The sequence below is a fragment of the Drosophila navojoa genome, chromosome 3, assembly GCF_054131105.1.
Source record: "Drosophila navojoa isolate 15081-1374.11 chromosome 3, UAZ_NAV_1.0, whole genome shotgun sequence".
Taxonomy (NCBI): domain Eukaryota; kingdom Metazoa; phylum Arthropoda; class Insecta; order Diptera; family Drosophilidae; genus Drosophila; species Drosophila navojoa.
In genome coordinates this window covers 12,001,496-12,028,154 of record NC_142891.1, presented here as the reverse complement: position 1 = coordinate 12,028,154, position 26,659 = coordinate 12,001,496, and the positions used below count along the sequence as shown (strand labels likewise).

At 37.6% G+C, this 26,659-nt stretch overlaps 7 protein-coding genes across 7 annotated transcripts in view; 2 read left to right on the top strand and 5 right to left on the bottom strand.

The window, feature by feature from the left end:
* Positions 1-26,659, bottom strand: part of DIP-epsilon (Dpr-interacting protein epsilon) — an 88,521-nt gene that overhangs the window by 25,610 nt on the left and 36,252 nt on the right. The window contains exon 2 of the mRNA XM_089256789.1: positions 6,415-6,521. Coding sequence (XP_089112915.1) covers positions 6,415-6,521 — 107 coding nt within the window. The remainder of the gene's footprint in view (positions 1-6,414; positions 6,522-26,659) is intronic.
* Positions 53-1,422, bottom strand: LOC149091737 (uncharacterized). Its single transcript, XM_089257892.1, has 2 exons — positions 1,320-1,422; positions 53-1,260 (listed from the first exon to the last, which is right to left on the bottom strand). The coding sequence occupies exon 2, from the start codon at positions 819-821 to the stop codon at positions 444-446; it is 378 nt and encodes a 125-aa protein (XP_089114018.1). The 5' UTR covers positions 822-1,260; positions 1,320-1,422; the 3' UTR covers positions 53-443.
* On the bottom strand, positions 1,800-2,510 carry LOC115563838 (uncharacterized). The gene is made up of 2 exons (XM_089257912.1): positions 2,369-2,510; positions 1,800-2,310 (listed from the first exon to the last, which is right to left on the bottom strand). Exons 1-2 carry the CDS (start codon positions 2,447-2,449, stop codon positions 1,879-1,881), a joined length of 513 nt encoding a protein of 170 aa, XP_089114038.1. The 5' UTR covers positions 2,450-2,510; the 3' UTR covers positions 1,800-1,878.
* Dna2 (DNA replication helicase/nuclease 2) overlaps positions 6,415-26,659 on the bottom strand; it is a 48,714-nt gene continuing 28,469 nt past the window's right edge. The window contains exon 4 of the mRNA XM_089256787.1: positions 6,415-6,521. Coding sequence (XP_089112913.1) covers positions 6,485-6,521 — 37 coding nt within the window. The 3' untranslated portion in view covers positions 6,415-6,484. The remainder of the gene's footprint in view (positions 6,522-26,659) is intronic.
* On the bottom strand, positions 9,400-11,057 carry LOC115563840 (uncharacterized). Its single transcript, XM_030387401.2, has one exon. It carries the CDS (start codon positions 10,928-10,930, stop codon positions 9,713-9,715), a length of 1,218 nt encoding a protein of 405 aa, XP_030243261.1. The 5' UTR covers positions 10,931-11,057; the 3' UTR covers positions 9,400-9,712.
* Positions 16,990-26,188, top strand: LOC115563837 (CD109 antigen). Its single transcript, XM_089257841.1, has 9 exons — positions 16,990-17,145; positions 17,857-18,549; positions 18,592-18,862; positions 22,709-22,732; positions 22,790-23,063; positions 23,447-23,621; positions 23,678-23,862; positions 23,941-25,526; positions 25,932-26,188. The coding sequence occupies exons 1-9, from the start codon at positions 17,021-17,023 to the stop codon at positions 26,133-26,135; spliced, it is 3,537 nt and encodes a 1,178-aa protein (XP_089113967.1). The 5' UTR covers positions 16,990-17,020; the 3' UTR covers positions 26,136-26,188.
* On the top strand, positions 20,317-22,378 carry LOC149091736 (thioester-containing protein 1 allele S3-like). Its single transcript, XM_089257000.1, has 2 exons — positions 20,317-20,490; positions 21,394-22,378. The coding sequence occupies exons 1-2, from the start codon at positions 20,366-20,368 to the stop codon at positions 22,376-22,378; spliced, it is 1,110 nt and encodes a 369-aa protein (XP_089113126.1). The 5' UTR covers positions 20,317-20,365.

Sequence of the window (26,659 nt, the reverse complement as noted above, 5' to 3'; positions counted from 1 at the left end):
TTTGAAATGATCATCACCAATGACAATTTATGTGTCTACAATAGATCGAATATACAATTTTTATTTTAATCTAGCTCTAAAGTATTAGCCTCTATACGGCGTTGTTGTATACAATGGTAAATCCTCTATATATACTATTTTATATGTGACTGTGTCTTAGGGTCCAGCAGAGGATAGAGTTTTAACTAAATTAAAACGATTTTGGTTTAATCTTTTGCTGTTAACCCGAGCATATCATTCATATTTGCCTCATTATTAAAAAAAATCGGTTGCAGTTACACATTTTACTTTTAATTGCAACGCTTTTTCTCAGCCAAGGGCAATAAGAAAACGTCCAGCAGGCAATAGTCGCAAGAGTCGATCTGAACGTTGCTGCAGTTGTTGCTGCTGCCATTACCCTTGCTGCCCTGGTTGCCAATAGGGCTGCTGGTGCTGCCGTTGCCCTAGCTGCCGCTGGTGCTGCCGCTGCTGATGCTGCCACTGTTGTTACCGCTGTTGCCGTTGCCGTTCTTTTTGTTGTTATTGCTACTGCCGTTGCTATTGTTGTTATTGTTGCCATGGTGGTTGCCATGGCTGTGATTGTTGCTATGCGTGTTATGGTTGTATGTTATGGTTGTTGTTGTGGTTGACGTTTTGGTTGCTGTTGTGGTTGTTGTTGTTGTTAGTGTTATGGTTGTTGCCGTTGTTGCCGTTGCTGTTGCCATTGTGGTTGTTGCCATTGCTGTTGCCATTGTGGGTGTTATTGTGGTTGTGGTTGTGGTTGTGGTTGTGGTTGTTGCCGTTGTTGTTGCCACTGTGGTTATTGCCGTTGCTGTTGCCATTTTGGTTGTTGCCGTTATTATTGTGGTTGTTGTTATTGTTGCCTTGACCGTTGGAATTCCGTTTAAACGGGCAAGGCTTGCTTGCTTGGTCTAACACCTTTTGCTTAGCTGAGTTTTTCTTTGTATATGATCTTTGGATTGTTATCTTCTGTTTCTGATAAAACCTCACGCATTTCTTGTGTGATTGAACTGCTCCAAGTTCAAAGTCAATGTCACTCACGCGATCTTCCATCTGTCCCTCCAGATCCAATCGTCGATTGTTATATTTTTGAAATATATCAAGGGCGAGTTCTTTCGCGGGTGCTGGCTTACTCGAATTCCTTATTATAATTAAGTCACCAAAGAAATCTGAATACTCAAAGTTGTTTTTGTAGTGCCCGAAATGAGTATTAATGAGCGTATCCATTTTACTAAGGATATATTCCTCATCCTTTGTAATCTGCAAAATGAGATTATATTATGAGTTTGCACTAATTTCACATTTATTTCTTTACACACTAAATTAGCTCCATGTTTAGGTATAGCCAGTATTCCATGTAGAAAAATAAAAATAATCCAGTTGCAGCTCATACTAGTTTTACTTGCAGACATTCTCTAAGTATACTAACCTGAGGGGTATTTTTATATGTATGAATTTAAGTGCAATGTTACACTATTTCCTAATTGAATCAGCTGAAGCTAATTTTAATTGAGGAACAAATCAATGTTAGGCTCACAAATTCCCTTAGATAAATATGTATATATTGATAGAAACATTTTTGTTTTCTCTCCCGAATAGGAGATACCCTAAAGCCCGAATAACCTAGAATATTAAATATGGGATATGAGGTGCTTGTTATAGTAGAAATGACATTTACAATAATTTAGAGCGTTGCAATATTTTGTTCCCATTTTGTGCTTGAATACATCATATACTTTTGATATGGCTCAACCTCTTAAAATGAATGGTTGAAAGGAGAAATATTAATATACATATAATTGACGTGTTCGAAAATATATTTTGAATAAAATAAAAGTTGCGTTAACAGATTGTAAGCTTCAAATCATGTCATCCGAATCAGTAATCATAGTCGTCATCGTAGTAGGAGCCGTAGTAGAAGTCGCTCTCGTCAACACCTGCAACAGAGGCAGGGCAGGGTTCGCTATTTTCAAGCAAGCTTCTCTCCTTCTGAGCGTTAGTATCGGTCAATGCTGCTTCGATTTTGATTTTTTGACTGTAGTAGAATCTTATGCACTCAACACTTGTTGCAGATGTGTGAACTTCTTTCTCCAGCTGCTTGGCACGGCATTCAATGTCACGCTCAAGCTCCAATCGTCGGTTGTTGTATTTTTGAAAATTCTTGTAGAATTTTTCCTTTTTTTCGAGATCTTGTAGACTTTTAATTATTTCTAATTGCTCGACAAACTCCTCATATTCTTTATTATTTTGGAAGTGGCCGAGTGGATTTTGTATAGCCTGTTCAATTTTTGCATTCACTTCTGCCTCAGTCTGAAAAATATATGATATTGTAAGCTCCTACAAATTTGACATGAATTATTTTACAAACTGTTTTCTCTCCGTTCGGATAAGCGTATATTTCAGCAAATATGCCAAGTGCTAACACAGTTAAGATCAGCTTTCTGTTCATTTTTTGTATACGTTTAGTCAACAGTTGAGTGAACTAAAGACTGTGTGCAGAGGTGTAGGCTTATATAGGTTTGTTATGGGCCGCTGATGCTCGTGTTTAGTTATTATTCGCTTTAATTAGTTAGCTCTCATTTTAAACTTCTAGAAAAGAAATTAACAGCTATCGGTCGTGTCTGCATGTATGCTGATATAGATTGTTATAGAACAGATATAGTCACCAATGCCAGACTAAGAGATACCATATAGCTCGCTTTAGAGATAAATGTGTTAATATATTACTAGACTTCATGTACTCCATAGACACAATGCACACATACACATATACTTGCTGCGGACTTCATTTTCTTGGGATATACCTTGATAGATTACTCATTGAATAACATCTACATTCTTATTACTATTTAAAATGCGTAATTATGATTACCCAATGTCTAATCTTTGGTGCTCCTTTTAGTGTATAAATAAAGTATTCATTACAGAAATCATTCAGCTTCTGTTAAGATGATCGATTGTTAACCAGAGCAATCAAGAGGAAGCTCGTTATGTATATAGCAGTAATTCATAGTGATTTTTTGTAGACTTCAAGTATTTAGCTGTTGTAGTTTACAAGATCATTGTAGGAACGTGTAAGCAATCAGAATTGAGAATATACGTACATATATACATTTGCGTGCATTAAATGTGCTGGGTATTTTAATTTTCACGAATTCAATCTCACGTTTAAGGCGTGCAATGACAATATAAGTCAAGACAGACAATATCCAATTTGCAATTTGCTTGATAGCCCAGTCAGTTTGGGCCTGATAAAGCACTTGGATATTGCAAATGAAGCCATAAAATATTTATCAAAAACTAAAGCATAAAATAGTAAATCAAGAATAGAAAGAAAAAAGAAGAAATAGAAACTTTCTACTCGAGCCAAAAAGCAGCAAACATTTTCTTATGTTTATGTTTGTTTCTGGCGTACAACGACGGCAAGCCGAAGCACAGGAACAACAAGCCACACTCGGCTGGTTGTTGTTCTCTCTGGGTGTTTGTGTAGGCGCTGAAAATTGAAATACAAACAAGCCCACATAACATAACAGCCTAAGCGACGACAGTTTTGGAAACTCTCTGGAAACAAATGGCATCGCAGCACTCGAAGTATTAACAACCTAACGTGCAAACCTGTTAAGACAGCGGCGCAGAACTACGCTAGTTAATTTACACGCAGCTTAAATATTTGTACGCCTCGAAGAGCAGCAGTTGAAAGGAATTACAAAAATATATATATATTTATATAATTTACCATTCAAACGTCGAAGTTGCAATACACTTGCGGAGCCCGCAGCAGAAAAATTTGAGCCTAGCAAATAAAATGTAACGAACTCATTAAGTGAGAAAGTTTTAGTTTGGTTAAACTGATTCTTTCAACTATTACACTTCTGGAGGTTAACAAAGTAATTTTATTGTTTGGAAAACAATTTCTCTCAATTGATATATTTTTAACTGAACATATTCAAAATTTCAGTTAAGCATCTTTAATTACCAAATTGCCACGCTCTAATAAGTGAACCATAGGCATTATAGTTACTCTACCACGGAGACCCTAACTTCAAGGTATAATTTTCTGAAAAATTATTAAATTAAATATTATAAATGTAAGTTATTTATTTATTCTTGAACCGCAAATAATTTTGAATCACAGTTAGTCTGGATTTAGTCTGAATTTGACCAAAAAAGGATTAGAATTGTAAAAGAAATAGATTTAGCAAGACTCCAACGACGCTCATATCGTATATAACGTGTATATAATTTTTATATAAATATATATAGTAAAAATATATAGTATGGTATATAATTATTAATAATAAGTACATGTATACTATTTAGAATAACTTTAACATATGTTTACTCTATATTATTACTATATATACATTTTATATATGTATTCATATATTTTTTCAAATTTATATTTTTTTTAATATCTAGCTTGAATATCAGGCGATAAAGTACACAAATAAACTACATAATAAAATATTTTATATTTGTTTGCTTAATATCTGAGCAAAAAATAAAATATTTAACTGAACATAAATCAAATACTTTTACATTGCGCCCATCCAATTACATATATAGGCAAATGCATTTTGTCAGGCTTAGCAAGGAAGTTGATGTGCCCGACGTTGGGTTATAAAAATCAATTCCATTGTAGCCTGCCTGCCAGCGGCTACGCAACTATTTTGCATGCAAAGTCACGTTTTATTGCAGCTACGCGTAGTTCCCTTTTGCTGCTCGTTGTTGTTGCTGTTGGTGCTGGTGGTAGTGCTGTTGGTAATGGTAGTGGTGGTGGCGGTGCTGCTGCTGCTGGTTAACTTTTGAGCATACCTGAGGCAGTATTGGACGCTTGGGGTCCTGCACATTGTTGGTTGGGGCTCGGGTTCGGGTTTGGCTTTGGCTTTGGGGTTGGGTTTGGGCAATTGCATGCCAAACTTAAGGGCCATAAAAATTATTACGAGCACATAACATGCGCTCGTTGATAAAAGATGAAGCAAATATCTCGTGTCAAATAGAATTTATGCACGTTTCGGCCGACGCCCATTATGGAAATTCAATTGAATGCAAATTTAAATTGCCGGGCACTCAAGAGCTCCCACACACACACACACACACACATAGAGAGAGGAAGAGAGCTGCGTCACAAAGCAAGTGCTATGCATATCAAGTGCAGCCTAACAATATGCAGCACTCAATGCATATTGAGCAGAGTTGATTTTATGATTACCTGCAACTGATTAACGTGCTCGGCATGTGCACAGCATTTGTGACAGTTTGGTTTTTTTTTGTGCTCGGGCAACTGGTTGGACTGGCAGCACAAATTACTTAATTAAAGCAACAACAACAGCAGCAGCAACACAGTTGCCAATGCATTGGCCCTGCTGTGCTGTCAAGCGCCGACTTGGGGACAGACATGAGCACACATTGTAACATATTAAGCAAAAAACATGTGAGACAACAACAACTAGGACTACAACTCATGCCAAAACTCAAGTGTGGAGCGAAGCTGAGCAAGCCAACAACAAGCTCAATGCGCTGCCCTTCAAGTCCACTCGCCATGGGTCGTCTCCTGTTGCTGTTCCAAGCACTTGACTGGCTTTTGTTATTGCTGATGTTGCTGTTGCTGTTGCTGTTACTGTTGCTGTTATTGTTACAGTTGCTGTTATTGTTGGTGTACGCCTTTTGGACATGTTGCTCTTAGACAGCGGCATATTAGTGTGCTGCAGGTTCGCTCTGAGCACATCACTTCAAGTTTGTTAAAGTTCACTCGTTCTGATAAAACCTTATTGCATGTCATAGCTGACATTTAGTTAATAAAAAAATCTTGTAGCTTATATATAAGTATATAAGTTTAAAATGATGTTTAATCAAAAGGGCGATCACACAATATATTAATTTTTGTGTGTGTGTGTGTGTGTTTTTTTTTTAAATTAGCTTTAATAAATTTATTTCATAAGTAATGGCAATAAGCTTTGAAAGTGTTTTGGTTTTATTTTTTAAGCATTATTAAATATTAAAAAAATATTTTAAAAATAAATAACTTAATTTTGTATTAGTTTAAGCTTCACATTAACATTTTCTTTCCATCCCCAATAGTCTAGTTTTTATAGACTAACATATAATATAAAATAATAAAAATATATATAAAATATAGAATAAATATAATATTCTTGTAATTCAGTAGTAAAAATTAATTGAATATTTTGATAATCCAATCATTTTTATACATTAATGTAAACTATGATTTAATATAAAATATATTTAATATAATATAAATAAAAGTATTATATTTAAATAGTAGTCTACTTTATTTATTTATTTTTTATTTAATTTATATAATTTAATTTGCTAATTCATTGCATATATGTATTATATTTAAATTATAGTATGCTTTTCCATTTCGCAGAATATTCTATTTGGAGCACTTACCTTATACGAGCCCAGATTTTTAACAGAACAGGCCAATTTGACATTACGTCCCGCCGGCACTGTTATATTGTCAATGACGTCTGTGAATTCGGGATCCTCTTGAACGACTGCAATGAAATGAAACGGAATGCAGGTTGTTTAGACATTCGTAATTAAGACAGATACTCAAATTACGCTTCCCATTGCCAATGCTATATGCTCTGTGTGCTTTTACAATTCCACATAGGCACGCCCATAAATAGCTGTTGCTCGAGGCATGAGCTGTCAGGATTTATGGCAGCACTTAAAAGTTAATAGCTATACAGATTGAAGCCAGAGCGATTAGCCCATTGGCTTCTGCGAAAAAGTTTTGACACTAACAAAGGCAAAATTATATATACACTATGAATTAAGTGTTTAGCATTAGTGGCTCGTAAAAGTTTGTAGTCTGAGATTATGACAACACACAAGGCTAACAGAACAATAAATCATAATTAAATTTCATGCCGCATGGCCTTTGAGCTCCGATGCCCATAAAACATTCCACCAATGTCCGCCGGATTGGCCCCTGAATCGCACAATCCCAGTTCAAGCGCTGGACGCTGCTGCAGTTTAGCCTAGTGTGAAATTGCATTTCGTTGCATTGTTTGTGCCACTGACTGCCAATACTTGTTGTTATTATTACTATTGCAATTGTTAACGATACTTGTTATGGGCTCTGCCTGTGCCCCATTGGCCCCATTGGCAAAATCCCCAACGAGTCAAACATGCCACATACATCCACACCCACCTACGCCCAAAAGGAATTGGCGCTGCCCTGCTGTGCACTGTTTGCAGCATTAAAGGTGATAAATGTTTTGCAAACGTTTGGCAGTTTGGCAGCTTCGTGTAAACTGGGTTTGCTTAAGGCTAAATCAATGGTTTTATTCATGAACCTACTCTGTGTGTATAGAGGTACTATTTGTGCAAACAGCTCGTGATGCATGACTTTCCTTATTTTTTTTTTTTACCGAACTCAACTGCAGTTCTTTTATATGATAAATATTTAAAAACTGTGTAGAATGTTTGAGGGCTTTTAATTGAAAACACTTCTTATGGGAAAAAATATTCTGATGAAAGCGAACAATATATTCGAATAAGTTTATAAATATATGACTAGTTTAATGGCATTTGAGTTATTTAAACTGGCCATATTGGCACACAGAGATATTAATTTCTAATTATTATAGCACTTTATTTTTTATATATTTAAATTCATTCATTTAAAAAATACCTCGTGAGGCTTGGCATATTGGCACTCAGCCCAAAGACTGTTATGCCCTCGCAGTCAAACTAAGAGAAGATGCCGCTGTCCCCAGCCTCAACACCTACCAGACCGGCTTTTACTTAAAATATTTGTAGCATCTCTTTAAACTTTTTTTATGTATAACCATTTCTTCCTCTAACCTAACTAGTTGGTGTGCGTCTTTCATAGCCTTAAAAATATATACATTTTTTTATTGACAAAAACATATTTTCATTAAATATTCTATGTTCGTCTTTCAACGTCTTAATATATATTTCTTATTGATTTTTGTGTATATTTAAATATGTGACATTCATATTTTTTTTATTAAAAACAAATTAAATAAATAAATAGAAATCGAGAAAAAATAAGAATAAATAAATATATTACAATTTTATATAATAATTTAATTTAATAAAATATTTACTCATGAAAGGTAGATTAATTTAAAGCGCTGTGAATTCATTTTGAATATTCAATATCAATTACCAAGCATGGGGCATATTAACTAAGTATTGGAGATGAAATTTAAGCTATTTTTTAATAACAACTATTCCATTGAAAATAAATAAATAAATGTCTTAACAACCGCAGATTATCGACAGCTAAAACTGCTGCTCTAATATAACCTTTAAGACATCGCTCTAGTTTGGTCGCTCTACATAAACTATGTAGCTGGGTCTTAATTAAAAGTTAGTAATTTGATTTCAACAGAATTGCTGTAAGAGAATAGTAATTGAAAAGTCGAAAATACCTCAACAAACAACAATTGAGTTATATTGAATATAATATTGGTTACGTGTTTGACTTGACTATGAAGCAATGAATTGATTTCCAACTCTCGCACAAATATTATTGACAAACGTTTCATTTAATTGATGCTAGAATCGAGTATTTACTGTTGTGTGAATGCTGTTTGCTCAGATGCAATACAGTCTGTCTAATGATTCCGACTCTCAACATATTGACAAACGCGTCACAGTCGGGCACATCAAATATAATTTTGGCCATGCTAAACAAACTGTCGAGCTGAACAGATTTTGTAAGCATATTATGGTTTCGTTTGGGGATCGCTTGACGTTAGTTTCTAGTGCTCTGCTGGTGTTGCTCCTGCTGCTCCTGCTGCTGCTGCTGATGGTCGTCTGACCGCCGATGCTGCAACTCATTTAAGTTCTAATCACCTGCAACGACGGCAATTAATTAGCTGGCTCGCTCTAACGACAACGGCAGCAACAGTCATTAGTTTGGAAGCCTGGCCCCTAGGCTTCAGCCAGGTCCACTAGCCCGTTGGCAGCATCAGATAAACAACCACATCAGCATCAGCATAATGCGGCAAAGGAGAAACAGTATGTACGGGTTAACGGAGATAGACAGACAGACACACAGAGTGAGAGAACCAGAGAGAGAGATAGACTGACTGAATGGGAGAGAAAGTTGGAGTGCCTGGAGCGCTATTAAAGCGACATCCGATGCAGCAACCCAGCACTCCGGCGGATATTACAAAATAGCAGTAATAGCAGCAACAATATTGCAAAACAAAATATAATTAAGCTCCGACATTTCATTTGACATTGCTTAAACGCAGCGAATTTTGAATCAAATCAAGCTCTATGGGAAAATATTGTGGCGTTTGAGAGTTATTCAAAAACTGTAATCCTTTTTGTATAATAAAGATAAGCGCATAACATTTAATGCAAGCCTGAAAAAAAAAAGAAAATAAATTGTTTATTTTCCTTTTGTTTTATTAAAAACTTTGATATTCCATTAAACGTGTTTTCTGCTACCTTTATTCAACAGGAATTTTACTCAAATATAATAGCATGTTCGTATGTTAAATCAACCAATATACATATGTATATGAAAAAGACACCATGCGAACTGAGACGATGTGGTCCGAAATTTTTATATTAAAAATTCAAGTCGTTCAGCGCTCTATTGCAGCTTTTTACATTATATATAAGTAATAAATTCAAATTAATTTGTTCCTCATTTTAAATTAATATACATTTAAATAAATCCATGTAAAAATATTTCTCAGAGCAACTCCTTGCACTTGGCTTTGATCATATTGAAGGTAACGCTGCCAACATTCTGTGCAGCATTGTTGAGCATCTCGAATATGTGATGATTCTGCTGACCCTGTTCCACTGTGCGCTCGTGCAGGCGTTTCAGGGCTGCCGCATACGCTTCATACTTGGACGTGCTCTCCGTGTCCAGTTTGAAGCGTTCGTACAGCTGTTGTATGTCATAGAGCAGCCGGTGTGTGTCGTCGAGGAGCAGGCTGGGCGTCTGCGGCAGCAGCTGTGACCACTGCTGATGCACTTGCTCCAGAAACTCAAAGTTACTGAACAGGAAGATGACGAACAGATCCAAGCCCTTCGCTTTCAGCTGCTCCAGCAGCTGCTCGGTAATGTGCTGATCGGCGTTGGCGCTCTCGCGCAGCTGCTCGTACTCCGCATGCAGATGGCGCTCCAGAAACTCATAGACACTCTGGCGCTTGTCAAAGAAGTCGGGTATGGCCAACATGTTGTCCAGCTGCTGCAGCAGCCGCTCCAGTTGCGTTGCATTGTCCGTCAGATCGGCATGCTCGGCATCGAGAATGTCTTGCAGCAGGCCTCGTAGTATCAACACATAGTTGTCTATAATCTCGGCGCCCGATAGCTTCACACGCTCGTACAGCTCTTGCCCAAATTGGCCGAGATCCAGGCTGGATGCATTCATCGAGCTCTGCGTCACATTCAATTGGTTGAGGGCTGCGCCCACAGTTTGCTCGTTGATCAGACGTTGTCTGCGCGGCTCCGTCACAGGCCGTTCGAATTGCTGGCAGAGCCGATGGACGCGCAGTTGACGTATTTCCTGGGTGCTGGCATCTCTAGCAGCGCGCAATTGCTGCCTCAGGCGGCCGAGAAACACCAGGTTGCGCAGCACACAGGTGTGCTCCAAATCGAGTTGTGTGTGATGTTGAGCATCCAGCAGCTGTTTGATTAGCAACACCTTTGGCTGCAATTTGTGGGAAGCTCGCGCCACGGCCAGTTGCTCAGTGTAGTTGCTAAAGCTGGCATTGCGCTCCAGTTGCTGCAGATAATCGTTGAGGCTTTGCTCGGCGCGCTGCTCGGCCTGATCGCTGAGGGCGCGCAGAAAGTCCAGCTGATAGTCCTTTGCCGCCAGCGAGGCTACTGGGGACTTGGCAGCCGCAGCTCCGGCCACAAGCCACAGCAATGCCACCCAATGGTGCAGCGATAAATGGAACATCTTCCAGTGAATACTTCCGATGGCGAACTAACCGATAGAGGCAGCAGTTGTGCCTGCTGCTGCGGCGCATCGTGGGTCAATTTTTATTGCAGTCGCAATGTAAACAACGTTGTTACTCAGCTCAGCTCCGTCCGATTAGCAAGCGTAGGCCGACGGGGGCCGCTCGTAGTGTGGTTGTGGCTTAGCGCGGCGGGCGACGGGGTCAGTCGGTTTGGCGATAACGACCAGCAGAGTAGAGCAGAGCAGAGCAGCCGCTGCTGAATGAACTAAATGAACAGGCGGCTTATCGCTGCGACAGCGTGCAGCTTGCGAATGCACTGAGCGAAATACTGCGGCTGACCACGCCTCGACCGCAGTTAACTTTGGCACGCGACTGAGCAGCAGCAGGCCAAAGCAAATTCAAATAAAGTTCACAATATTCACAATATTCGTGCCCAAGCAATTGCCCACATAAAAAGTGACTCAACTCTGAGTACAAATTGCATACCCTAACAACGTTCTGGAGGGAACAGCAAGAGAAAGCAATAAGCAAAATAATACTTAAAAAAAAAATATGTTCAGCTGTGTGAATAATTAATTATTTATATTCAATATTCAATATTTTATAATTTAACAAAAAGAATTTACTCAATTAAAAAACTGAATAATTATTTTCTAGCAATATCAAATTTCAATTGAAATTACTGAATATTATGTATATTATTTTATTATTAGCACAATAATAAAAAATATCTATAAGATAATAAATAATAATAAAATTAGTATACGATAATAGCTTGAATAAATAGTTATATTTATAGCATACAAAATTCAATTTAAATGTATTATTCATGTATTTTACAAATTATATTATACATGTTATATAATTATAAATATAACACCTATTTAAACCCAATTAAAATGAAATATGTTCAACATTTATATTACATTTCACTTGAATTAATTTTTATTATTTTTTTTTATATATATATATATGTAAGGCCTATAGAACATCTTAGTTATTCAAAATATAATTTTCATGTAAACTAAAATAATATCAGAGGTAATATATATTTTATAAAAATATTATATTATTATTAAAATTTAAATTTTATAACATTTATATACTATATGTTAAATAGAAATATAACATTTAATATTATTTGTATGTGAACTAAAATAAATTACGGAGTATTTTTATATAATTAATATTAAATTCAAATCTAAATTATTTATTATTATTATACTTCTATCGTATCTGTAGTATCACAATTTAAAGAGCTTTAGCTCGGCTCACATTGAAACAACAATTGTCAGCTGCATTTAAAAGGTCGAAATCATCAGGAGTTAGTATGGACCCGAACACTAACTGCTACAAATGGCTAAGACCAACGAGACACTAGATGTTGCTTTACCCATTTACCTGAGCTCTGGCCCACACTTTCTCTCTCTCTTTCTCTCTCTCTCTCACCCTCTCTCTTTCTCTCTGCTCTACGTGTCTGTGTGTGTGGGTCGGTACGTGAGTGCACGTTCGAGACGGGGCAATTGTTGACCAAGCAGAGTTGCTCTGTGTGCCCGGCCACTGGCAAGTTAAATAAAAGTTGCAGACGCTTTTCATTCATTGACAAAACTTCAACGGCATCCTAATTGTGCCATGGCGTGACTCGGCTTGTATCTGGCTGAACCTGGACTCGTTCTATCTGAGTGCTGTGAGCCAGTTTTTACCGCAGCCTGATTGAAATTTGTCAGGTTGATTGAACCACCTTTTGGGCAGGACAGCCGATGAAAGGCTTTTTTCTCAAATTCTTTTTTTGGTTTTGTCTTCTTTTTTTCTGCTGTATATCTATTTTCTTTGCCGGCTTTAAATCATTGCGGATGGCAAACAAGTTTAGTTGCAGTTGCGTTTCGTCTTTTATTTTCCGTTTGATTCTTTTCGTTTATTGCAAGTTGGCAGTGTGCCCATCTTGTTCATTAGCTTTAAATATTTGATCAAAGCGACTAATGGCTAAATACACACACACACACACACACACGCACAGAGTCAAAAAATAAAATAAAATAAAATCAACTGTGCTTCTGTCTTTAGCTAGCTGTTGGCCCGATTCGCGTACTGCTGCCGCAAGCAACTTCATGATTGCCAACACCTATTAAGACAGCAGCCCAGAGCCCGCCGGATGGGAAGCCTGGCAGCCGCAACACACAAAACTTACGGGCGTAAAAAGTGAGAAACGACCAGCAACAAAATAACAAAAAGAAAAACAGCAACAACAACAACAACAAAACAAAGAAATAAAACTGAAAAAAAAAAAAACAAAAATCGCAACGTACAAGTTTTTAGCAAAAGAAATTTTCCAACAATTGCACAATTGGCATGCTCTACGCATGCGGATGAATGCGCTGCAGGGGATTTAAACGCAGAGACTCTTTGGTCAACAACAAAGGCCAAGCCGAGTCAACTTGAGCGGAAAGCGTTGGACAACCAGTTAAATTTTAAATTTAAGGAACTATGACGGATTTTATGTACATTGCTTAATGGAGATACATTGAAGAGATGAAAGGAATATAGGTGTAGCCAACCTAAATAGCCAAGGCGATAATCAAATGAGTTTTCTATAACACCCACATTTTACTCCTTGATCAGTCGTTGCCTTGGCGGACCTATTGAAGGACCTACTGTCCTTAAATTCATTCTGTCAATCTGCGAAACTTTCAGTAAAATAAACACAAATACAACTAAGCGATAGTAATTGATTAACCCGAATAAGAAATCAAATAAAATGCTTTACAAGTCCTAATTTCCACTTTATAGAGGACATTGTCAACGGCAGTTAGCCTGTTTCAGCACACTCGTGTTATTTCTCTAAAAAACTTTGCCATTATTTTCCATCACCAACGAACGAAGCCAGACACATATACCTATATATTTTTTTTTTTTTTAGCCAAAAACCAAAACGAAACTTTGTTGCTGTATGGGTGGGCGATGATGGGGCCAAGTGGGAAGGCGATTGTCGACTCTGGGCCATCCATAAAGCTCCAGACGAGCAGGAGACATCCTGGTTGGTTGGCGTGAAAAGTGCTAAAAGCGTTTAAATGAATTTAAAAGAGCAAAACTTTCGGTATTTTGTATTTTTTTTTTCTTATTTTTTTTTTTTTTTTTTGTCTCTAACGAAAGGAAAAAATATGGGAAAAGAAGAAATTGCTCAACTCTTTCAGTTTTTATGCGTTTCACATTGTTTTTCCATGCTGTGATTTTGTTTAAAGTTATAAAGTTGGTCGCCAGCCCGGTTGGGATCGAATGGCTTGTCTCTGTGCGTGTGTGTGTGTGTTGTTAGGGTAATTTCCATGCAAATGATAAGCTGACTCTCCGTCTACAGCCAGCAGCCAATGCCAACTTAATTGATATGCTCTGAAAGAACAACAAGAACACCACTGACAGTCACTGAAATTTCAGCTAAGCAAACTCAGCCCCGCCCGCGCTCCACAAGCCCCGCTCTTAGCTCTTAGAGTCACACTGTCAGAGTCTATTGCTCGGGCCCAGACACCAAAGAGTAACCCAATTCGCAAGTCGCACAAATTGAGATGTATGGGCCATATAAATGCAACTGAAAATCGTAAGAGCCAAAGGCAGAAGTGCAAAAATCTAACTGAACACCGAACATGTAGACACTTTCGATTCAAAAATATAATAACGAGCGAGCGCATGTGTCTCATATCGATTAAAGATGAAATTTCCCTTTTTCATAATATTTATTATTATATTATATTACTGTGTTTTAAGTCCACAATCCATTCATTCATAATTCATATCTGTTCTTCAATCAAACTATTATATATATATATTTTAATAGAAGTATAATAATATTAATATTTACATATTTTCTATGGGAATAGAATCCTTAAAGATATACATATTTCTTGCACAGATTCCAAATGGAATTTGAATTGTTTTTACACATCATACAATACTAGATCTTTAAATAATTATAAGATGCTCATAATCTTAGTTTCCTCATCCTTTTACACAATCTTACATTATTCCTTTTCTAATGCTTATATTTTTTTAATGTTCATCATTCATCTGAAGTCAATCGTAAGTCACAAATGGTGTGCGAATATCAAGTAAACTAGTATTTGGTGAGTGTATAGAAAGTTTGTCTTTCGTTGCTCTGTGTCGTTGTTTCTAGTTGGCGGATTAAGCTATGAGTTGAGAAGCGGCAAATAAACATACAAAAAAAAAAAAAGAAAAAAACTAGACATATATTTTTCAAGTTTACTTTTCGTTTGCTGCTGCTGGTGCTGGTGCTGCTGATGAAAAGTGCACTTTAAATTGTATGCGCTATAAAGTATGCTACGAAAATACTGTTGGCTATGTCTGTGCTAGCATTTCGGACTCCCTCTCGTTGTGCATCGAATTTGGGTCAGGGTTGACTGTTTATGCATTTAACAACATATCTCACCCACTGAGGTAACAAACTGGCTTTGCCACTGGTTTCTCTTTTCTGGTTTTTGGCCAAGTTCAGTCCACGCGTTTGCCAAGCTTTTCGACTGCTGTCAGCATGGCGCTCACAGAAAATGCCAATGCACAATCACACACACACTTACAGCACTTACTGGAAAGGAAATCGGAAAACGGTAGCCATAGCCGTAGCCGTAGCTGGGCAAGTTAGTTAGGGCAGTGGCAGGGCACAAGTTCAATCAAGCAAATGTAATGCTGCTCCGCCTGCCAATTGCAGGCGAAAGCGCAAAATACAAAGATTGAAACTAGTTGTAGCATTGACAGTTTGACTGAATAAATGAGTGACAGGGCAACAGTGTGTGTGTGTGCTTGTCCGTCTCTCTCTTCCCTCCATCCCTCTCTCGCTCGCTCTGCCTCTCTGTGTGCGTGTGTGTCTTTGCGCTTGTATAGCGTTGCTGTCGGTCCTTGGTGTTTTTGCCACTGTCCAACTATTGTAAATACAGGTGGGGCGATCATATAGTTATAAGCATGTTGTTTATTGTATTTGCGTGCGAAACATAAGATGCAGGAGTACTAGAAGAAGCTGCACCCAATCAAATACATCACAATGCGATATCAACTCTTGTTTTTTAGCAAAGCATATTCAAGTGGTAAATAATATAAAAATATAAATGAATATTCAGTTAATATTGTTCTGTTGTAGAAGACTGAGCAAATGTATTGAATTTCTTTAGCACAGGCAATTGAAGGGAGAGATCTTGTTGACTGAAATCGAATGTATGATACAACTAGATAATAAAATTCATTTCATATACAAAAGCGCTGACCAGCGACGTTCTCATCCAAGGCAGTCCCAAAGTGAATTCTTGTCCGGATTTTCATTGCATAGTTGCCCAAATCTACAGCAACATAATAAATATTTGGATGTCTTAGGCTTCTTAGGCAATTGCGTATGCTCAACCCTCGCAAATTTGTCTATGAATATCTCTGTATGTGTTCAGACACTCAAACACACACACATTCATGACCGCTGTATATGCACTTTAATGTAAGCAAAGCAAGTCAGGAATAGAAGCTACTCAAGCGGAAATGCGCATAACTGCATCACAGTCACTACATACACATACACACACTCGCACAGAGACACACACGCACACACACACGCACACGCACACGCACAGTCTGCACTCGGAGCTCATAGAGCTGAGGACTTAAGTAACCGCCCTGCCTGCCAATGGCAATGGCAATGGATGCGTCGCTTGCCTCTGTGAGTTCCTAAGTGCTGCTTTATTAGCCAGGAGACGACAACAACATCAACCACAACAACAAAGACAAGGACTAAAGCATCGACCACTTTGATGTGGACGATGGCCTCAAACAAGCAAACAAGCAAACAAAACAAAACACAGCCAAACAACAACGGCGACAGCAGCAAGCATCAAGTCTCCTGCTAAAGTCGACTTGGCCCAGCTACCCCAAATGGCGTTTCAATTATGCAATAGTGCATCCGATTGAATTACAACCAGATCCAAATTACATTAGCCGTCTAATGGCCAATTCCACGGCCAGCAGCAGCCAAAGCAAAACACATGTCAAAGCAATATAATTAGATGTACTTATGGGCAGCGGCCGGAGCGATCAGTTTTGTTTTAACTATGAACGAATGTAGAACGTCTTGGAGCACACCCAACTATGGCATCATGAAATATTTCCTGCCACTACTGCTGTTGTTGCTGGAGAGTGGAGCAGTGCAAGCAAAAATTTACAAAAAGGAGCCTTTGTAAGTGCCATTTCAAGTTAAGTTGGTGTATAACCAGGGCCGGATTAACAAATTCGATCAGCTAACAACTTGTAGATTTTAGCTGAAGAACAGCAAACTGTAGGAGATGAAGTTTAGGAAAATTTCAGGTCTCACTGTGAGTATTTGATATTATATCAATCCCTTATATATTATATATTTTTTTTGTTCCGATGTATACTCCTTTTTTTTTTTGTATTTGGCCTTTTTCTCACTTAAAGTAATAGCGCATCTGTAATATTTTCCGCTTGTGTTCCATTCACTTGGTGAACAAGTAAAAAATAGTTTAAAAATTAATCTGTTTGGAGCCGTATAATAAAACATCAGCCGGAAGGCCAATTTTCTAATTAGATTTTAAGCTGTTTCAGCCTTTTAATATAAGCGTTGCGTAGCAGTTTTGGTTCCGTTAGTACAACTACTTGATCCCGCAAAGCAAAATAAGTTTTTGTCAATTTTTGTTTACATATTTTTGTGTAGAACCTATACATCAGATTTAGTACTATACTCACATAAGGATAGAAAACTAATAAGAGAACCTAAGCCCATAACAAGTTATGTCTTAGAAAAAATAAAAAAAATAATAAATTCAATTGTCTAATGTGTGTAAGGAATTTAATTACTAACTTTAACAATTACATTGTTATATTTTATGAACTACTTAATGTCGTATAATTTCAAACATTATTTCTCCAGTTTTTATACGTTGGTGGCACCTTATACCATCTCTTCGTATCAACCCTATAGAATTGCAATGACTATTTACAATTGCAAATATTTGTGTAGCTATCGTTTCCATCTCCGCGGCCCCAACCTCACTTTGAGCACGAAATTGAATCTAACTCCATACTTTCCAACTGAAACGTATGACTTTAAAATTCCGAAATTAGATGTTGGCACTTATTGGTTAAAGGTAGACACCGAGAAAGGATGTTATCTGAAGAGCTCATCGATCTTGAAACGGCGTAAATTTAATGGGATTCTTGAAGCTCAAACGCGCAAGGTTTACTATGATCCCGGACAACCGCTACAATTTCACGCATCGAGGATACAAATAGATATGACTATTCCAACTGAAGTAACATTAAGTGACCGCAACTTGGATCTAGTGTTACCTGCAATAGACGCTGTTGATGGCCCTGTCAAGAGCCCTGTTACTCTTAATATCGAACTAATGGGTGCAAATACCACAAAAACTTCGCCAGTTGTACAAAGTTTAATCCAAATGGAAAATGGCACAGCAAAGATCAATATTGATCTACAAGAATTCAGAGATGAATTAAATGCGGGCAAGCTAAAAATAACCTCAAGTATTCATGGTAGGTTAACTAAACCAGAACAAAACAGAAGTAACTCTACCCAACCTAAACCATCGGAAATGGATCCTACGTAAGTATTTTCCTTCGAAATAAATAACCAATCTCTCAATAGACTCTTGACATTCAGTGATAAAGCTGATACACCAATGAAATCAATGAAGACAGTCTACTTCAATGTGAGACACGAGATTGAGAGTGCAGTGGCTATAATGGTATATAATCGCCGTATATTAGATTCAAAAAAAGTCCTTCCAGATAGCACGAAAAAACGTTTTGAAATCCATGTTGAATTGAAACCGCAATTGTTTCCAACCATCTTAGTGTTCTTGAACTATGTGCACGTTCCATCGAAGACTTTATGCCTACAATCTACACTCTTAGAGGTAGCGCTATCACATAACGACGGTGTAAGTGCGCAATTAAACACAAAAAATGACCATTGAATTAACTTTTGTACCTTAAAGGTCTTTACCGACAAATCGGAGCCTGGCGTAGATATCATGTTCAATACAAAAGCTAGACAAAATGCTTATGTTCGCCTTACTGCTTTGAATAATCGAGTTTATGTTCTTGGTGAAAATATGGATATGGACTTTCAAGATTATTTCGATTTTATGAAATCATCCGTGATGGTGACCGATAAAATGCAGAGCAACAAGCCAGCTGTTATAGAAGCGGGATTACTATTTCTGTCAAATGCCCGCCATACTTCCAGCACAAATCACAATAATTGAATAAATACACTTGACTATGATGGTGTTTAGTTATGTATTCATCTTTATATACCCAGACTCATGCATAGTGCGTCTATTGCTGAGTGTGTAAGGCTCAGCATTGTGTAAGGATCAGCATTACATATTCCTATCTTATCGTTGAGTTTGAAAGACTCCGCGTCTCCGGGTCTTTTAGTTATTCGTATATTATCGCCGAATTTTTAAGGCTCAGTACTCTTCTCTAACATATTCTGACGCTGGGATTGCAAGGGTTATCATGGTAGTTCCCTTTAATATGTTGCTACTACTGCACATTGACGTTGTAGCCTGTGCAGAAGTTTGATTTTCATCCATAGGTCGAACTTTCAATTGGATATCTGTTGATATAACGTCGATGTCGAAAATGTGGCCGAAATTCCATTCACATCCTCATCTGCCTTGTTCTCCGGATCCTTTATAGGAATTGGTGGAACCCAGGCATTTTTTTTATTGATCTATTGTCTCCACCAATATCTGTTTTTGTTATTACTATTTTAACTTTAATGCCTTGTTCATTAGTTAAATTTCCTCCCATGTGGGTGCTTGTCGGTGTGTTGCAATCCCACTTTTTGAGCACAGTTGCATCCCAAGCAGCCTGATATGCTGTCGACCCATCAGCTGTGACGTTGGCGTCATTATTCTTCCTTCCTTTGTACCGCTTGCATAAATATTGCCACGCTGCATTGTACTTGCCCACTCCAATTGAGAAATACCTTATGGCTCGTTGACCGTCTACTTAGAGATACATTTTTAGTTATATCAGTTTCGTCTTGTCGCTGATATCCTTTCTGGTATTAATTATTCTGTTGAAGTGCACGAAGACTTCCATTAGAGTGAGGAGTGTCGGTCTCGGTCGCATTGGAGTGTCTCTATTCATGATTCGCAGATCACTTACTTTCATTTCCAGCATTTACACCATGACTTCCAATGCATCTATGCCACCGATTTCGTGGGTAGACTCTCTAAATCGGTAAGCGTGGACTGGACTTTATTCCTTACAACCAAATTTAAATTACATCAGCCGTCTAATGGGCAATTCCACGGCCAGCAGCAGCCAAAGCAAAACACATGTCAGAGAAATATAATTAGATGTAATTATGGGCAGCGGCCGGAGCGATCAGTTTTGTTTTAACTATGAACGAATGTAGAACGTCTTGGAGCGCTCCCAACTATGGCATCTTGAAATATTTCCTGCCACTACTGCTGTTGTTGCTGGAGAGTGGAGCAGCGCACGCAAAAATTTACACAAATGAGCCTTTGTAAGTGCCATTTCAAGTTAAGTTGGTGTATAACTAGGGCCAGATTAACAAAAAGGCAGTGCAGGCAGTTGCCTGAGGCCCCTGATTTTAGAGGGTTCCCGAAAAAAAAAAAAAAAAAAATGGAACGAACGTGAAAGAAAAGGGGCCCACAATTGATGGTCTCCTAGGGTCCCCTTAAGAGCTAATCCGGCCATGAATATAACTATAAGTTAGTAACCAGAAAAGCACATCCGATAAGCTTAGATGGAAGTGCTTGGCTAGAACATACAAATGACTAATTCATTCGAATCATTAATTCATATTAGAGTAAATCAGTTTTTTTTTTTCTTCTGGCATTTTCTCAATTTAAATGCGCTGGGTATAGGTGTAATATTTTCCGCTTGTACTCCATTCTCTTGGCGAAAAAGTAAAAAAAAGAAAAAATTAAAAATTAATCTGTTTGTACCCACGTAATAAAACTACACCCGGAAGGCCAATTATAGATTTCGTAATTCAATTTCAAGCTGTTTCAACGTTTGAATATAAGCGTAGCACGTTCATTGCTTGATCCCGCAAAACAAAATAAATTTAAAAAACTCAAGTTTTTTGTTATTGATAATTAAATAAGTATAGAGCCTGTACAGATGTAGTACTATAACAACAGAAAGGTAGAAAATTAATAAGAGTACCAATCTCCATTAAAAGCTATGAGGATTTCAAGTGGTTGGGGGCTTACTGATGTCCAATTGTTATAGCAAAGCCTTGCCTTGTACAATACAAATAAAAATATAATATACATTCAATAACTATTGTCTAAGATGTGTAGCGAAATTAATTACTAACTTTATCAATTACTTAATAATATTTTATGAACCACTTAATATCGTCTAATGCACTACCTTTTTTTTAACATTATTGGTACAGTTCTTATACTTTGGTGGCACCTTATACCATCTCCTCGTATCAACCCTATAAGGTTGCAATGAGCATTTACAATTGCAAATATTTGTGTAGCTATCATGTCCATCTGCGCGGTCCCAACCTCAATTTGAGCATGCAATTGAATCTAACTCCATACTTTCCAACCACAACGTATGACTTTAATATTCCGAAAATAGATGTTGGTACTTATTGGCTAAAGGTAGACACCGAACGGGGATGTTATCTGAAGAACTCAACGACCTTGAAATGGCGTAACTTTAATGGGATTGTTAAAATACAAACGCCCAAGGCTTACTATAATCCTGGACAACTGCTACAATTTCGCGCATTCTTTCACAATGAGAGTCTGTTGCCCATAAAAGCAGATGAGAATGCAGTGATATGGGTTGAGGACTCCAAAGGATTTCATGTCAAAGGCTATAGGAATCTTGAGCTAAAACATGGAGTATACGAAGGTGAATTAAGACTCAGCTCACATCTCAATTTTGGTTTTTGGCGCATTTGTGCCAGAAATGGTTACCATGTCAATGAGGAATGCGCCACTATAAAGGTCGAAAAATATAGGTTATCGATGATGCAAATAGATATGACTGTTCCAAGAGAAGTCAAATTAAGTGACCACACATTTGAGCTAGTGGTACATGCAATGCACGATGTTGATGGCCCTGTCAACAGCCTGGTTACTATTTATGCCGAACTAATAAGTGAAAATAAAACAAAAACTTCGCCAGTTGTACAAACTTTGAACCAAATGGAAAATGGCACAGCCAATATCAATATCCACCTAGAGCCATTCGAAGATGACTTAAAAGACGTAAATGCGGGCAAGCTACGTATAACCGTAAGTATTTATGAGGGGTTATTACAACAATATCTAAACAAAACATGGATGGTAACAATTTGGACCAAGAATGAGGATGGCGGCAACTCTACCCAACCCAATCCACCGGAAAAGGGCCCTACGTAAGTAAGGCATTCAAAGCAAATACATTTTTCCTTCGAAATAAATAACCAGTCTGTCAATAAACTCTTGGCATTCAGTGAAAAACCCGCTAGACCAATGAAATTAATGGAGTTAGTCTACTTCAATGTGAGCCACGAGATTGAGAGTGCAGTATCTATGGTGGTATATAATCGCCGTATATTAGATTCAAAAAAAGTCCTTCCAGATAGCACGAAAAAACGTTTTGAAATCCAAGTTGAATTAAAAAAGCGATTGCTGCCAGCCTTTTATGTGTTCTTGTACTATGTGCACATTCCATCAATGACCTTATGCCTACAATATGTAATTTTTAAGGTGTCGCTATCACATCACGACGGTGTAAGTGTGCCATTAAACACAAGAAATGGACTTTTAAATAACTTTTGTGCTTCAAAGGTCTTTATCGACTTACCCGACAAATTGAAGCCTGGCATAGAGATCAGTTTCAATATCAAAGCGAGACAAAATTCCTACGTTGGCCTTACTGCTATGGATAATCGAGTTTATGTACTTGGTGAAAATATGGATAATGATTTTCGTGAAGACTATTTCGAATTTATAAAATCATCCGTGATGGCGTCCGATATAATGCTGAGCGAACGTCAAACTGTTATAGGAGCGGGATTATTATTTCTGTCGAATACCCACAACAGTTCCAGCAAAAATCACAGTATGTTTAAAATGATTTCTTATACTCATTCACGAAGTGAAATGTCCATCTTGGTGTCCGATATTATCGATACACGATCGGGTAAAACGGTATAATTTACTATTTCAGAGCTATATCACCGCATAAATTGAATCTACACCTATTTGTACCTGTCTTATTCTAAGAAAGGGAAAACTTGTCGAATTAATTACTCTCGGTCTTGTCTATGGAATTACCAAGAAATAAATAGAGAAAATATTTAGACTACTTTCCGACTAGTTAAAAAGAAAAGAAAACAAGTATCACCTTTTTTCGGTCCGTGAATGAGTATTATGTTGTTGGTAGTGCTCGACTGCAAATATTCTTAATTTATTATTTTTTTTTATTCCATTCCATTATTCCAGCTATTAGATTGTCAAAGCCAGTGGAGAGCTTTAATTACACAATTGCAATGAGGCCAGAATTTCATGAAATAACGAATTTACATAACGATTCCATAAAGTCGAACTATGCATGTTGTCGTGTACCAAAGCTACCCGACGCTTTTAACGATATTTGGCTGTTTAACAGCATAGATTAGTAAGTTTGTATCAATATGATTTGTATACGTAATTTCTATAATACTTTTAATGTAGTACAAAATCTGATTGGACAGCATGGCATACCACGGTGCCCCAATCCGCTGTTGACTGGAGAATGAGCGCATTTTCAATTCATCCTGAGATGGGGCTAACATTTTTAGCGCCAAAACCATTTAAGAATGTAAAAACCATCGGCGATATTTTTTACACTGTGAAGGCTCCCAGCAACGTAAAACGTGGTAGGCAACACTAAATTATACACATTAATACAATTTTTTAATTTGATTTTTCTGCTTTCTGCCTTATTGTAACCTTAGGCGAAGAATTTGAAGTCGCTTTGTTGTGTACTAACTGGTTTGGTACAGCGTTAACACTCGATATAAGACTTAAGCCGACTCCACACTTCAAATTGCTTAGGCTAAAGGGACAATCCAAGAGCAGTTTAAGTATCAAATTGATCAAATTAGCGGTAAATGAGACTAAAAAAACAATATTCAGAATACGCGCCCAGAAGCGAGGAAAAATGGTACTGTATTTTACCATAGAATCAGATGGTGGTAACCATGAGATAACTAAAGAGATCGACGTTCTGCTCAACCTTAAATTTAGGACCCAGCATTTCTTTAGATATAAAGTATTAACACTCCGACACCAATCTATGAAAGGCACAATAAAATTGCAGGGCCGACCATCCGAAGCGAGCATCAAGTGCTATATAAGTGGTCACTTGGTTGTACCAAGGTTGCAAAATGTGAAGTTTCTGGAAGAAGAGGATAATACCGAGGAAATAATTAGCAAGCTGATGTCCATGTATTTGTTGTATAACTATGTAATGAATGCTACATGGTGTTCACCAGACTATAAGCAGTTTCTAAGGGAGCAGTTGATCGGCGGCCTACAATCGCTGATGCGCGTGCGTCATGCGGATGGAGGATTCCGATTGCATGTTCAAAATGAGATGGCGAACTGTACGTCAACATGGATGACAGCGTATGCCGTACAATACTTAAATTACTTAGAGAAATTACCAAATATAATCTACGAACCGAAATTTATAAAACAAAGTGAGAAGTTCGTGTTAAGCAAACGTGGACCGTACGGAGAGATCCTAGAGAATTGCTATACACCTAGCCGACGAAATTTATCAACTCTGGAGCTAAATATCGAAGTCTTAAAGGTTCTGCAATTTTCCAACCGTCTGATCGCATTGAAAAAGCCCCATGCGTGGGTTACCTTTAATATGAATCAGAAATTCAATTACTTTTTGGAAGCCAAGCGCGGACTTAACCCAGTTGTATGGCAAATTCCAAAAGAAAATGATAACTGGATACAATATCGGCGTGACCTTGAAACAGCTGGACGTATTTTATCCAGAGAAGTTACTCTACAAAACCCTGAACAGCAGCTTAAAATATTCAAGTGGATAACGCACCAGTTCCTCGGCCCAATGTTCAATGTCTTCTGTTATGAGTCCTTTATTGCAGAGCAGGCCTATTACGATTATCTGAATACGATACCGATTCTTAAAGCAGATATAACCCTATCGTTGTGGTCAAATTCGAGGGAAGAGAGTAAAAAGGTGTACATCAATAGTATAAATGAATGGACTGAGCAAATTGTAGAAGTAGACATAGTTAACTCTTCTATCAATTTCGAAGCCGATGGCATAGGGAACCTTGTTGTGCGCTGCAGCTATGAATTTCTTGGAGAGGATACAAGTAACAAAACATTGTACCATGCAACCATAAAATTCATTGATAAATTGCAAATCAAGTTTTGCGTTCAGCGCTTTGGAAGGAAACGAAAGGCGTATATGGGCACGAATATAGACATACAGTTGCCATCGGGATATATTCTGGATGAGGAAAGTCTACCCCTGTTAATGCAAAAGAAATTGATTGTTGTAAGTCAAAGTCCCTACATTAACTGAAACCTAAATTGTAAGTTAGGTCGCATATGATTATTATAGCACTCTCAGTAGGTAAAAACTATAGTTTGATCTGTACCATGGTAAATATTAATTCAGAGTATAATGATGTTGTGACAATTTGGAAAAGCGGAAGGAACCAGAGACTGAAATTCTATATATTCTATGGTTTTATGCCTTACTTATCCAATATCCTTCTTATCGGCCATAGCTCAAAGACCTTAAAAAATTCTCAAATTTGCTGTATTTCGTATATTTGAATTTATATTAAATACTATTAAATTATATTGTATTATATCAATTTAAGAAAACGCATTTAAAACAATTACTTGACAAACATTTAACTTATTTAATTTATTTATTATTTTTTTATTTCAATAGCAAGCGCTAGCAACGCACAAGAAAAGTAATCTTTTCGTGACTATGACCCCACTTCCAAAAGCCAAATTGTTTTGCTATACTTTCAATACTATGAAAAACGCTGAGGTAAAGAAGTTGAAAAACGCAACGATGTCTATTCATGATTTTAACGATTCAGAAAATTCCAATATATTTAGCTACAATGCCTTTAAGGAAAACGCTTGAAAAACTGTATAATTGCCAATTTCCGTAATAAATATGTGTAAATTTTATATTAATTAGCCGGCGTTCTCATTAGCAATGTTAACTGACAAAACTTTGGCACAGCCAGCACTGGAGTTGGAGTTGGAGTTGGCGCTGGCGCTGGAGTTGGCGTTGGCGCTGGAGTTGAGTCTCGAGTTGTTTACATGTCGCCCACCCGCTGCAGCAGCTGTGCGCCTTCCCACAAAAACGTAAACGTGAAACGTAAAACGTAAAGCGCATACGGCGGCAACTGCTTGTAAAGTTCAAAAGCCGCATTGGGGTTGAGCGCGTTCCTGGATTTCTAATTTAATGACTGACGCGTGGCAGTCGCGTATTTGTTTACGCCCCAGAGCGAAAGTGAAAGCCCGGGTCTCATATCATAGACAGCGTTGTGAAACGCCAAATGGACTTCTCTCATCTACACAGTTGTTAACTCAACAGGCACTGTACTTAAATATTATTGCATATTAATGAGGGGACAGATGGGCGTGGGTGTGTTCCGTGAA

Bases quoted from the DNA above. Each gene is read 5' to 3' on its own strand.
- LOC149091737 (XM_089257892.1), bottom strand. From the start codon at position 821: ATGGCAACAGCAACGGCAATAACCACAGTGGCAACAACAACGGCAACA.
- LOC115563838 (XM_089257912.1), bottom strand. From the start codon at position 2,449: ATGAACAGAAAGCTGATCTTAACTGTGTTAGCACTTGGCATATTTGCT. The intron at 2,311-2,368 runs GTTTGTAAAATA...TATATTTTTCAG, and splicing joins ATCCGAACGGAGAGAAAACA to ACTGAGGCAGAAGTGAATGC.
- LOC115563840 (XM_030387401.2), bottom strand. From the start codon at position 10,930: ATGTTCCATTTATCGCTGCACCATTGGGTGGCATTGCTGTGGCTTGTG.
- LOC115563837 (XM_089257841.1), top strand. From the start codon at position 17,021: ATGAACGAATGTAGAACGTCTTGGAGCACACCCAACTATGGCATCATG. The intron at 18,550-18,591 runs GTAAGTATTTTC...ATCTCTCAATAG, and splicing joins CCATCGGAAATGGATCCTAC to ACTCTTGACATTCAGTGATA. The intron at 22,733-22,789 runs GTAAGTGTGCCA...TGTGCTTCAAAG, and splicing joins CGCTATCACATCACGACGGT to GTCTTTATCGACTTACCCGA.
- LOC149091736 (XM_089257000.1), top strand. From the start codon at position 20,366: ATGAACGAATGTAGAACGTCTTGGAGCGCTCCCAACTATGGCATCTTG. The intron at 20,491-21,393 runs GTAAGTGCCATT...TTATTGGTACAG, and splicing joins ATTTACACAAATGAGCCTTT to TTCTTATACTTTGGTGGCAC.